Raw genomic sequence first — 13923 nt, forward strand, 5'->3', positions numbered from 1 at the left:
GTCGGGAGCTATTGATAACTTTATGAATCCTAAACTATTGGATCCAAATAGAGATCCATCGGATCATTCAACTCATGGCAAATCTGATGATCACAAACGACATCCACCACAACCCCCTCATCCGGATATAAAAAAATATTGTGAACGCATTTGTCGAACTGATCCGGCGAGTGGTGGCACCAAATGCAACTGTGATCACTCGCCATTCAATCATTAAATCATATATATTATCAAAATTACATTATTATTATCTAATAAATAGTTTTTCTTATAATTAAAGTCTATTTTTTCATTCAATTTATTGATTTTAATTTATACAACAAATCAATGAGAGATTTTCTTTTCAAGAATTTCAAGATTTTATTTTTTGAAACAACAGAAGACAAAAAATAATTTCAATAAATAATTGTTTGAATTGAAACAAACACCAAATCAGTTGATATATTGATGAAAAACACACTTTTTTAAAGAGCAAACTCATAGTTAATGACCTCTTTTACTTCTTCTTCTTCTGCGACCACTTCTGCTTCTTCTTCCTTCTCTTTTACTTCTTTTCGATCCTTTGCCACCTCTTTCTTCTAATTCAATCATAAGAAACCTTTTGACAGCTCTGTAACGAACTTTTCGTCCGCGACGACCACCTGATCGGCGACTGCGACGACGCGAACCACATCTGGCCTCAGATGTCTTGCCTCCGGATTTCAATGGGTTTGACTCTTCTTCATTTGGATCCGGAATAAATGTATTTTATAAGGACTCACCTAACCTAACCTAACCTAACCTAACCTAACCTAACACTACTAAACTAACCTAAACTAAACTGTAATATAAGTGAATATCAACAATCAAATCAGTTAACAATGTGAGTCCTTATAAAATACATTTCTTTGATGTGATTCTTCTAACTTTAGATTACACTACAAACTGATTGTTTGCTTATTATGAATTTAAATTCAAATAAACTTATAAAATATAAATTCAAAAATGTAATCAATTTAAGGCTTCGGTTAACTTTGAGAGCTTTGATTTTAACATTATTGTCGCGTCCAATACAACACTCTTTTCATTGAATTGATTTAACTATTAGCTCATGAAATGAATTAATTTTATTTACTTAAAAAACAAATATTAATATAAACACATTAAAACATATCAAACTACCCTAACTTATACCAAATCCTAATTGTTTTAACTGCACGTGAAATGGTAACAATCAATGACTTATATGTTTTAATGAATTAACACTTCAATAATTGTTTCCTAAATTATTATTTGTGTTATATTTTTATAATGCGATTAAAGTTTTATTAATATTTTATAGTATAAGTAATCAAATCAAATCAGACTTTATTGGCATCTCATTCACCATTTACTTGTATGCATTGTTAATAAGATATTTAAATGTATTATATATAACAATTAACTTCAATAACCACAAAAATCGAGATACGAAATAATATTTATCCCCATATTCTAACCTAAGCCACTATTGGATACAATAAACCCTATTTTAAAATCTTATTTTTATTGAATTTTATTGAATTTTAATAAATTGATTAATTGCTTATCTTGTAAATCTAGCTAAACGTAATTAAATATTTCAATTGATTAGTGGATATAACTATCGTAAATAATGTAAATAATATGTAATAAATGTTTAGTATAGAGTATATTCTATTATATTAATATTAATATATACAAAAAGTATTTATGTTAAATATTGAAAAATGATCAAAAATAAATTACTTAATTATTAAAATCAATAATTAAATTTACAACTATAATATATTTCATTGACCCCACAATAGAGGGCAACCAAAATCACGTTTTGCTTGAAACAAAATGTTATTAAAGTAATATTACATAATTTGTAATTATTTTCGAAATTAATTTCGTGATGTTTTTAATTAAAATTATAAGTATAGTTAATATGAAAGACTTTTAATTTGATTAATTAATAGGTTTTACGGATTAATTATAGAAAATCGCTAATTTGAAATATTTTAATATTTAATTTCATTCATTTCTAATTAAAATTTATTTAAAGCTAAATCTATAGTATATTTGATTGATTTAAATTAAAGTATAAACGATTTTCATAATATAATTTTTTTTATAAATATTACTTCAAATAAGTTTTAAACTACTTATAGCATTTAAGACCCCCTTTGATTATCTATTGAGAGTAATTATCGATAAACATGTGTTATAATTACCAACAGATAACACTTAAATTATGATTTATGCTTTAGTTTTACCACAGATTAACTAATATATAATTAATATTACTTTTTTATTTTTAAATTATTAAAATTTTAAAAATGATATATTGACAATGTAAAATTAGTTAAATTATTTAAATGTTTATATAAATTGACATTAGAAATATGCAGTATTTACTTTAATATAAGATAAAGTAATAAAATACAAAAATGGTCTAAACTATACATTCAAGGCGTTTAATATAATGTTATTTTGTTTGTTTGTAAAAACCGTATCACTTAGTGATGATATTGTTGTCAAATGAAAATTCTGGTTATTATTTGATTTGTTTGGATGTGAAGTCAACAGATGAAAGTGGAAAACATTGAAACAATCAAATTAATCACAATTTTTGTTAATTCATATGAAAAGTTTTGAAAAAAAAATTTGAATTAATATATTGTAATATCTAATGTATTTAGTTATTAAATGTAATTTAATTTACAATATATTTTGTCATAATATACAAACCATTGTTTATGTTTTGGTGTCCAATAAGCAAAATCACTTAATTGTTAATTATAAAAATTAATTTTTAAAAATGATTTGAAATAATTAATTATAAATATAGTTAAATTGGCAATCAAATGAAATTAAATAGTATAAATAAATAGATTAATTATATTTTTTGTAATATATTTATTTTGCAGTGTATTGCAATAATATCAGAATAAATGACATTGGTTAATTTTGATAATTTCAATACAATTGAGTGATTTCTATCTAAAACAATTAATAAATACCTGATTATATAATTTATACGATATATAAAAGTTATTCATACAAATTATTGATTTTAGTGTTTCAAATGTTAATCAGTTTTACAAATTGAATAATTTTTATTAATATATCTATCGATATAGAAATGTATAAATAATACTAAATAATAGGCTGTCATAGCAATGGTGGCCACAATAGTGCTTACACTGCCGTCACAATTATAACCATTGACCACATAATATAAAGCACAGGTACTCGTAATTATGCCGATAAACATCTGTAAGGTTTGTACGGATGTAATAAATTTTGCAGCCGATGTGGGAACCGATATCTTAATAACTTTGAGAGCGTAGTAGAAATACATGATTGCATGGATGGCATAGTTAAGTGTAATACCCCACCGAGTAATTGCCGGTAAGTCACTGTAGACGAAGAAACAGTAGATAAATGTGATTATATGGTGAGTCCAGTGCAAGAAAATAAGTTTCTGTTTGCGTAAAATAATGAACAAAGTGTCGCCAAACTCGAGAGGTTTAGACCACGTGAAGAGCCAAATCCAGTACTCTATTTGCCAACTCTTCTTGAATGAGTTGTTGCATATCGAGTGATAGAAACCTTTGTTCATCACAGAAGAGATCAATTCCGGCAACAACTTTGAGGTACCGCAGAGTGAAAACAAAGAAAGACTTATATTCCAGAAGAGCATCACATTCTTCAGTCGATAGGCTTTGCGACACTTCATCCACTTCTGTCCGTTGGCCACACATATGATATACACAACACTGGCGTAAACAGACAAATGCCAGTTCTGGGCGAACCATTCCCTGTGAAACAACACATCAAACGGCCTTATCGTACGATTTATGTAAATCTCATCCATTATTTCATATAATTTAATCCAATTTTTAAAATGAAGTTCAACTATAAAAATTATTTTTAAGTCATATAATAATATTAATAATCAATAAATTGCTTTCAATATAACAGTTCATTTATGGTATAGTATTTGTCATAAGCATCGCACGACTATTTGAGTAAATGTTTCGACGATTATTGCCTTTATATAAATGACATTTCATTTGCATAATACTCGTGACTACATTGTTCAGCACCGGTACATATTATACAATACGATATAATTAATTTATTTTTGTATATAAATATATTATAAATAATTAATATAATTTATATAATTTTTATATTAATTTATTGGCTATTAACTAAATATAGAATTGATACAATATTTTTATCCAATTTTAGATAAATTTAATATCTTAGTAACCAATTACATATTTTAATTTAATTAATTTAATTAGTTATTTATTTAATAAAAACGAGTATAGTCTATAAAATATCATTTTAATCAATAATTTACTATTATATATATATATTGTATGTATTATATATAAATTTATGATATTTTGTGATGTATGCGCACACAATACTTAATGAAACATAGATATAATTTATCCAGATATATCAAATATACTATCATATAATTGTCAAATACCTGCAATTTCATGTTTCATATTTATAACATATAAAAATGCTTTCATTTTATTATTAGTTTAAAAGCCAAAAAACACAAATATCTTGTATATACTGTCACATAGTTTTTATTATAAATGTTTATTGAATACATACAGTATTTCGTGACACAAATTCATTATGAAATATAACAGAATTTTCATATTCTTATAGAAATTAAACTTTAAAAGCGTATAAAACTTTTATGTATTGATTGTTGCATTAACTTCAGTGGAAATGATGTAATTAAATACTGTATATACATATAAATAATTTTATTTTTTATTCAATATGATGCAGTATTTTCATAAATTAAGTAATTATTGATTTTAATTTGCAAATAATTGCCAATAGTAATATATATAATTTTGAATTTAATATAATATATATGGTAAAAATTAATGTTATGTTTGCTTAAAATTAGTCAACAATTTTGTTATTTTTAATATTTATAGCAATTTTCTAAATATAGCAAAAATATAATAATTACTATTTTTATATTTAGTAGACAGAATTGATGTCAAATAAAATTTTGAAAAATATCTTAGAAAAGTTAATTTGAAAATCATTACATTAGACTTAAATTTCTATGAGATTATTGATAAACATATAATTTGTAAAATCTCTTCCCTGAGAGAGAGARAGAGAGAGAGAGAGAGAGAGAGAGAGAGAGAGAGAGAGAGTTTAATATATGGATATCTCAGACATTGCGGACAGGATTTTATGTAGTTTGAGAAATGACTCTCTAATTTATAATATGTTTTTAGTTGTGTATTGTATTTTACGTAAAAATATATATTATATTTTATATATATATATATATACAGTATATATATATATTAAAAAGCATAATCTTTTTGTTGATGAGACACACGGAACAGACAGTAAATATTGAAATGATTTGGTGGTGTATATCGGATAACACAATATGTTAGATAACTACTCACAATACATATGAAAAAGAGTCGATTCGCTTATATACCGATTTGGGCACAACGTGTTGTACACATCATATAACAACTGTATCTCAAAACTTTCTCATGCAATATATATATATATATATATATATATAATTTATATGTTTAACTTATAAGTATATAATATAATAACAATACGTTATCGTGTATTTAAACTGTATATTATATAACTTTTTTAGAAAAATATTTCTATTTAAGTATTTTTGCTTCCGAAAGCAAATCACGATTTTTTTTTGATTTTACATTTTGATTAATTCATAATCTTTTAATAATATAGTATTTAGAAAAATGTAAATCTATATGAAACTGAAAACATGTTTAATAAACTTGATCTATATTATCATAAATGTCAAATTTTGTAAAAATCTCTTATATTATTTATATTTATTGATTAAATTAACATAAAATTTATGTTAAATATGTTTATTAAATTAAAAATCAATTATTATTAAAATTTTATATTAAAAACTAATATTTGCTTGTTGAACTTGTAAACTAATAAATTTCTAATATAAAAATATTAATTAATATCGATATTATTTGTATTATTAATACTATATCATTAATATTTATAAATTTTTATTTATTTTTAAAGAATTTTATTACATTTAATAATATTATATTTTGTTTTATAATTAGTTATCTTATTGCTATATTATGATAATATAACAGGTTGTATCATTTTAATCAATATGTACAGTAATAATATCTTTAAATGATTCAACAATATATGAAGCCATACGCCATCATAATATAAAATAAGTTTTATTTGGTTTTATTTTCACAAATAAAATTACATTGATTTTTGTCTGAAAATTTGGTGTCTTTTTAGATGACTTTATATAACAAATGACTTAATTTTGAGAAAATAAACACAAAAAGCGTTTACTTGTTGTTAATGGACTCACAATTCTAGACAAACAATTCAATATCTAATGTATTACAGGACACAAATTGTGTTAAATTGCAAATAAATTATAATCATAGATCTTATAGTATAGATAGTAGAGCTAAATGTTAAGTAGACTTATATATTATTTTATTTTCAAATACATTGAATAATAATAAATAAATAATTTTATTTTCAAAAACAATAATGTTATTAAATACAAAAAGTATTACAATCGTTTTACAAGTTTTACAATTTTATTTTTATCAATTTTTATAATCAAAAAAAGTGAAAACAATAGCAATTCAATAAATTTTGAAAACATTTTCGAGACTTACAGTACTTACAATGATTTAGAAATTTATTGCTTTTATTATTATAAAAATAATGCCAAAATCTATCATTATATGAATTGTCTCACAAATTGATAATATTGTTGTTGTTTTATCAATAATATCTTAAGGCTTATAATTTTTTAGTTTATTGTTTTTATGGTTAATACAAACAATTAATTTATTTAAAAAGTATCATTTTAATCTATATTAGAAATTATATTATTTTAAGTTTTAAATATTTAATTTGTATTAAATATTATTAATTACAGAAACAATACTTTGATTTAATTATATAAAACTAATTATATTATAATTATTTCGGAGTTTAAAAAAATAATATTTATAAACATTTTAAACTTGTTTTGTTTTTTAAAAATTTATTAAATTTTAAACAAATAAACTAAAAAATAAAAGTTATAACTAAAATTATAATTTTAAAAATTGGTTTAATGATTAATTATATATAAAAGCAAAATAAAATAAATGTAATATAAGTATTATAAATTATAATTTATAATTAAAAATATCAAAATTTGTTTGTATTTTTAATTTTAATTGATATGTTTCCCTCAGGTCGCCACTAATTTTATTTTTAAGATTACTTATAATTAAATAAAAACATTAATTACACAATAATATTTTCATAAATTGTAAATATTATTGAAAAAGCATAAAACAATTAAATAAAATAAAATGAATTACAATAACAAATACTTGTTGTCAAAAAACATTAACTACTGTTTGTGTCAATACACTAATGCGAGAGAGACGTAGTTTTTAAAAGTTTATTTTTTAAATTTATTTTTATAAATTATAAAGAAAATACAATTGATATACTAATATAATAAATATTACAAAATATGTTATCGTTCAAAGATACTAACCGCATATCTGCTGCTTATATAGTGATGAGTTTATTAAATAATTTTTTATTGAATCCGTTTTATATTAAACAATAATATTTTTATAGATAATTTCTAAATTAACAAAACGATTTTCTAAAAAAATCCAATACATATTTTTGTTTTGTTTTTTTGTGTTAAAATATCTCAATTTTTTAGTTATTTTATCAGATAAAGTAATATAATTCAAAATTCTTGTACACATTTCAATAAACATATACAACATTAAACTTTGTGGTCAATTCTGTATATTTTACATATAATTAATATTTATTTACCACTAATACAATTATTCTTTATACTGTTTTACTAAATATACTGTAGTAGACTTATAATCTAACCTTAATTTATTTATATTATTAATAAATTATGATTTTTTATCAATTAATATTATAAATAATGAAAGTAATTTTATAAATGTGATATACAAAAAATGTTATTTAAAATTAATTCAATAACTAAAAATTATCATACACAATACTTCAATGTAACTAAATTATTACAATTAAATATAAAAAATACAAATAGCAGCTTAAATTGAAAAAATTATACTTATGTAATTTAACAAAATTAAAATTGATTAAATTGATAAATTATTGGTTAATGAAAAAAACCAATAAAAATAAATATATCTTATAAATAGAAAATAATAGTTTGTTTTTCTTTTTTATTTCATTGGGATTTTAGTTGAGTGCCTAATGTTGTGTCAAAATTCCCAAACGAGTTGACAAAACACACAAATTTGTATTAGTATTTCATTCATTCATTCAAAATATCGTTAATGGAGTCAAAGATTTTTGACTAACATTTGAATGCTTTTACCAAATAATAAAAACCATGTTTTACTTGATATACAATGTGTTGTATATACTATATTCAACATCCAAATTGTGATTACAATTTTATAATATAATGTATGGCTTTAAGCCAATTTGCTTAAAAATATTTTGCATATTCATTATACACTAACATTATTTATATATTGTTATATATTGTAATATGCATTGAAAGCATATTTTACTTAATAATAAAATATTATCATTTTATATAACTCTATAATAGACATATTATAATTTATGAGTAGTATTTATGAATAGAGATTTTGTTATATAATACCTTAATTCAAATAACAATTTTTCTATTTTGCTATATATAACCACATTTATATATATAAATATTAAATTTTTAAATGTGGATCAGCAAAAAAAATAATTTAATGAATGATATAAACATTTTGAAAATATAATTATATATTTTTTTATCTTTAATTGAAATATTAATATAATATTTGCATATTTTGATATTTTTTGAAAGTCTATATTTTAGTAGTTTATTAATTTTAATAGATTTTAAAAATATATTTCCTATTGATTGTTGCTATTTATTAAATTACAAATTTTAATATATAATAATAAAATTTCTTTAAAATTAAGCAAAATAAGGCCTAATTTAAATCAAAAACAATTAAAAAATTATTATATTACATTATAAATTATATAAATATATATATTTCTGTAAAAATAAATTAAATTAAATTTATAAAAATAAATATAAATATTTTCTTTGAGCATTAAATATAATATTTTGATCATGGTCATATCAAATTGTAATTTAAAATAATCTAAAAAAGTTTATTTGCTGTTAGTCTATGAAAAAACGTTTCACATAACTATCATAGTGTGGATTGTTTGCCAGTTTGGCTCTTATATTGAACTTATAGTACAATACATGCAATTTTAATGATGAAAAGTTAATTGAGTGAAATTGATTTTTTCCGCTTAAATGTTAAACTCTCTCATTAAGTGTTTTTTGAGATGAAAAACTAGTCTACTTTACTGTACTATACATTACTCTCTATTATGGGTATAAAAATATCTATAATGTCAAAGCCTAACATCATTTAAAGCCAAAATCCCGGTGCTCTGAGCCAATCAATTGAAGTACTGATCTCCTCTGCAGACCCTTAATACCCAACAAAAAAATCATTCAATCATTAAATTTTAAAAAATCCTATTAATACATAAAACTTTATGCCTCCAAATATTGTATTATATAAAATAAATATAAACACTAATATAATATTATAAAATATACAGCATATTTACTGTATATTTTAATATTAACATGTATTATATGTAATTAAAAATTTTGTTTTTAGACTTTTTTGTTAGTTTAATATTATTTTGTGTGCATTTATACTTAAAATATTTTTTAAAAGACATATTTTTTAATGAAATAATGGGTTAGACTGTAACGTCATATTTAGGCATTTTGTACGTCCGTTAAACTAGAAAATCTCTTAAGAGGTTTGAGTCAATCATTTAAGTAATTATTTATATTTTATTTTTATTTCAATAAACATTAATTCAGTTAAGCAGTAATTTGATTAATGATATCACATTTGACTCAAAAAATATATATACAGTATATATATTACAAAAGTTAAACATGTATTTATTTTATTTTAATATTAGTTTATACTAAATATTAAAGTTTATGCATTAGATTGGCATTTAATTTACATTTAATTTAGTAAAAAATCTTAAAATTGCTGTAATTTTTATATACTATTTACTTGCCGTTCAAAGTTATCATTAATGAGATGACCATTAAGTTAGTGCTCGTATCCAAAAAAAACTGCTAACTCTCTCGTATGTGTCGTTAAGGACTTAAAAAATATAATTTTTGATAGCTTTCAGCTATAGATGAGCTAAAAGTGTGTTAATATACACTTAACATAACTGTTCCCTACTTTGTTGATGACATCCGTTTGTTTTACTTTTTCAATAATAATAGAATACTATTAATAATAAGTGATAATATTTATAATCACTAACCTATTGGTAAATGCAGTAAATTAAATATCACATAAAATTATATTAACTGTAATGTTTTTGAGATTTTACTTGAATTTAAATAAATATACAGTATTTTTATTTAGTTTTCAAACTTTTGGCATCTAAATATACGACAGTTTTTATAAATAACATTTCATTAATTAGAAATTTTAGATTTTATGAAATTATATATATTATTATGATATAACTAAATATATACTGTATAATGCATTATATAAAATTTATATTAAGCTTAATAATCCTAAACTTGTTGTTAATAGTTAAAACTTGTCTAAAATATTAAGACTAATTAGTGATATGTTCTCAAAATATATATTTATATACAATACACTCATTTATGAATATAAATAAACGCATTAATGAAAAACTTTTGATGCATTTTAAAGTCGTGATGTAATTCAATCTTTTGTTTGGTATATTAAAATATTATGGTTTAATAATATTTTTAATGATGAATATTTATGGCATTTTATATCATTGACTTTAAAACTTACAAATACAGTATAAATGATAGCATCATTTGTTTTGTCATTTGGAGTCAAATTATGTGAGACTTTTTGTTGACTTTATCTCAGATTTTATCAAATTTAAATAGACTATAATTTATTTGAAATTAAATGTGAATTGAAGTTATTTAAAATTGTTTAAAAATATTTGAATATTTTATGTAATTTAATGACCAAACACCCTGTGTTAACAAAAGTTTTCTTTTTTAGAAATAGCATATATTTTTAGTAAAAAATGTATTATAAAATTATAAGAAAACACATTATCTAACATAATTAATTTAAGTGCTTTAAAATTAATAAATATATAAAACAATCTAAATTATTATAATTAGTATATTTTTACAAATATTAAAAATTTATTTAATAAATATACAAATTTAATTTTAGTTTATTAATTTCAAGTTTTATTAATAGCATATAAGTAAAACAAAATAAATTTAATTATATTTTTGTATTGATGATTAAAAGAAAAAAATGATATAATTAAATAACGACTTATATTACTGCTATTAAACTTGTTTTATAAAAGTAAAAAAATATTTTGTTTTTATTATATTTCAATATATATATATATATATATATTTGATAGAGTTTTGAATATTATAAATTATATATATATTATATACGGTATAACTGTTTACAATTCTTTGTAATATAAAATATATTAGATAAATTACATAATTTAAAAGATACTAAAAATATAAATAATATTTTCCAGATTTAAAAAGTTGTTAATTTTTAAATATATCTATGATTTTAAAATTTTGAAATGCGTAAAATATTACATCCTTTTAATAATAAAAAATGTTTTCCGCATTAAAATTATTTATGTAATCTAGCAATTAATATTCAATATAATATATTTTAAATTTATAAGAAAATATATTGATTATAGAGATTGAAACATTTTAATTAATTTCAATTTGATTAAATAATATTTAATAATATTTAGTATTACTACTTGTATTATAGATTCCTCTTTAGTGTACATATAATTTAGAAAATACATATTTTTATACAATTTTTAATATTGTAGAGTATAAATTAAAAAATATTTTTTAATTTTTTTATAAAAATATTAGATTATGATAATACTAATTTATTTATGTTGTTTTCATAGATACCATTAATAAGCAATCTTAATGAATATCTTGATGCCAATGAACTTGATTTATTTGATTTGATTTTAATTTAATAATTAATTTTTGTTATATGATTTTATTATATAAAAACATCTGGTTTTAAAAAACAAGTCTTATAGTTAGCCATTTGTTTTGTCTTAACTTTACGATTATTTTCATTTTATAGTCAATCAATATTTATTGGCCAATAATAATAAATTGTTATTTTCAACAAAATGAAATGTATTAGTCTGTAAAGATTTCTAAAAAAATATTATTATGTAAATTAATTTAGTTATTTATTTTGTTTTATTAAATTCTTAATTAATGGGTTTATAAAAACAATGAATTTTTGGTTTGTCGGTATATCTTATGTTAGCTAATAGCGAAACCAATGTATCATATAATAACATAAAAGCTTAAAACCAGAAATTTAGAGTTTATGTGAAAATAATTTAACATTTATTGCACTTTATATAGTCTTTTCATACTGTTTGACAGTTTTAGTAGAATTTCATTAATAATGTATACTATTTATTGAGTTTTATAAAAAATTTTAATTATATACATTTATTAATTTTTTACAATATATTTATTAAGTTATTATAACAATAAATTGTTAGGAAATTGCTATTATTTAATATACAGTACTAATATAAAACTTAATGACAATTGATTCGCACTTATTATATGAGAGTAAAAAATAAAAAATTGTTGTAAAGTAAGCATTATGACTTATCAAATTTAAATGTAGATGAAATTATAATTATTAAACATTAAATTAATTTCATTTTATTTTTAATCATAGTTACATGTTTTCTTTTTTATCCATTTATTTTAATATACTAATAATAATATATAATAATAATATGTATGCGTAAGTGTGTCTATGTCTACCTGTATTAAAGGTTTAAATGTAATACAGTATAATTTATTTCAACATATAAATAAATATGATGTCTATTATATACATTAAATACTATATAAAAGCAAGTTTTAGCAATTGATAAATATATGAACTTTTATTGAATTAGTTATATTGACGGACTGGTAAAAGGCTATCAATATATGTTTTGAGATGTCAGTCCAAAAAATAATACTGAAGCTATTGGCACTGGTATGTAATAAATTCACTCATATCACTAATAGTACCGTTTAATCTTAGTGTCAAACTATGGGCTCTATATCACTGACATTCCTAACATACAGTATTATTCAATGATATATTAGATATACAGTAAATATTATATTATTATACAGAATATATATTTTAAATTTAATGCATATTTCATGATATTTTTTAGTGAATATGTTCATATATTTGGCGATAACAATAAGTATTTCAATGTTTTATAAATAAAACAAATCAATAATAACTTATACAAAATGTAATACAATTTGATTTACTCTATTTATAGAGAGATAGCGGTATAAAAATATAAATGCAATTTTATCGAACAATAAATTTTTTTTGAATTCAATTGTTTTTATCCATAAAGCATTTTGTAGACATCAATTGGCAATGTAAATGTATATAATTATAAAAATTAAATTCAAAATTAAATATGATTTAATAAAATTGTCTGTAATTAAAAAAATAGCCAAATATAAATATACGTGTTTATCAATCAAACATATAATAGAATAAAAAGTATTTATTTTTTCAATACTTTATTATTTAGAAATTTTTTTGTATTATTATTATTATTAATCATTTCATGTTTGGCTCACCAATCAATATCCCGACAATGGTTTACAATAATAGTCATTAAAATCCTAATTGAAAGTCGATTTGCGATAACATTAAATTAAAGTAAAAATAA

General features: G+C 20.5%; 1 protein-coding gene across 1 annotated transcript; it reads right to left on the reverse strand.

The window, feature by feature from the left end:
• Positions 1 to 483: 483 nt before the first annotated feature.
• On the reverse strand, positions 484 to 3862 carry LOC128960349 (elongation of very long chain fatty acids protein 6-like). Its single transcript, XM_054306420.1, has 3 exons — positions 3188 to 3862; positions 811 to 820; positions 484 to 719 (listed from the first exon to the last, which is right to left on the reverse strand). Exons 1-3 carry the CDS (start codon positions 3860 to 3862, stop codon positions 484 to 486), a joined length of 921 nt encoding a protein of 306 aa, XP_054162395.1.
• Between the last annotated feature and the right edge of the window lie 10061 nt (positions 3863 to 13923).

Source organism: Oppia nitens, unplaced genomic scaffold (genome assembly GCF_028296485.1).
Source record: "Oppia nitens isolate AA-2021 unplaced genomic scaffold, nextdenovo-longstitch-racon4-pilon3 scaffold4_pilon_pilon_pilon, whole genome shotgun sequence".
NCBI lineage: Eukaryota > Metazoa > Arthropoda > Arachnida > Sarcoptiformes > Oppiidae > Oppia > Oppia nitens.

Bases quoted from the DNA above. Each gene is read 5' to 3' on its own strand.
- LOC128960349 (XM_054306420.1), bottom strand. From the start codon at position 3,862: ATGGATGAGATTTACATAAATCGTACGATAAGGCCGTTTGATGTGTTG.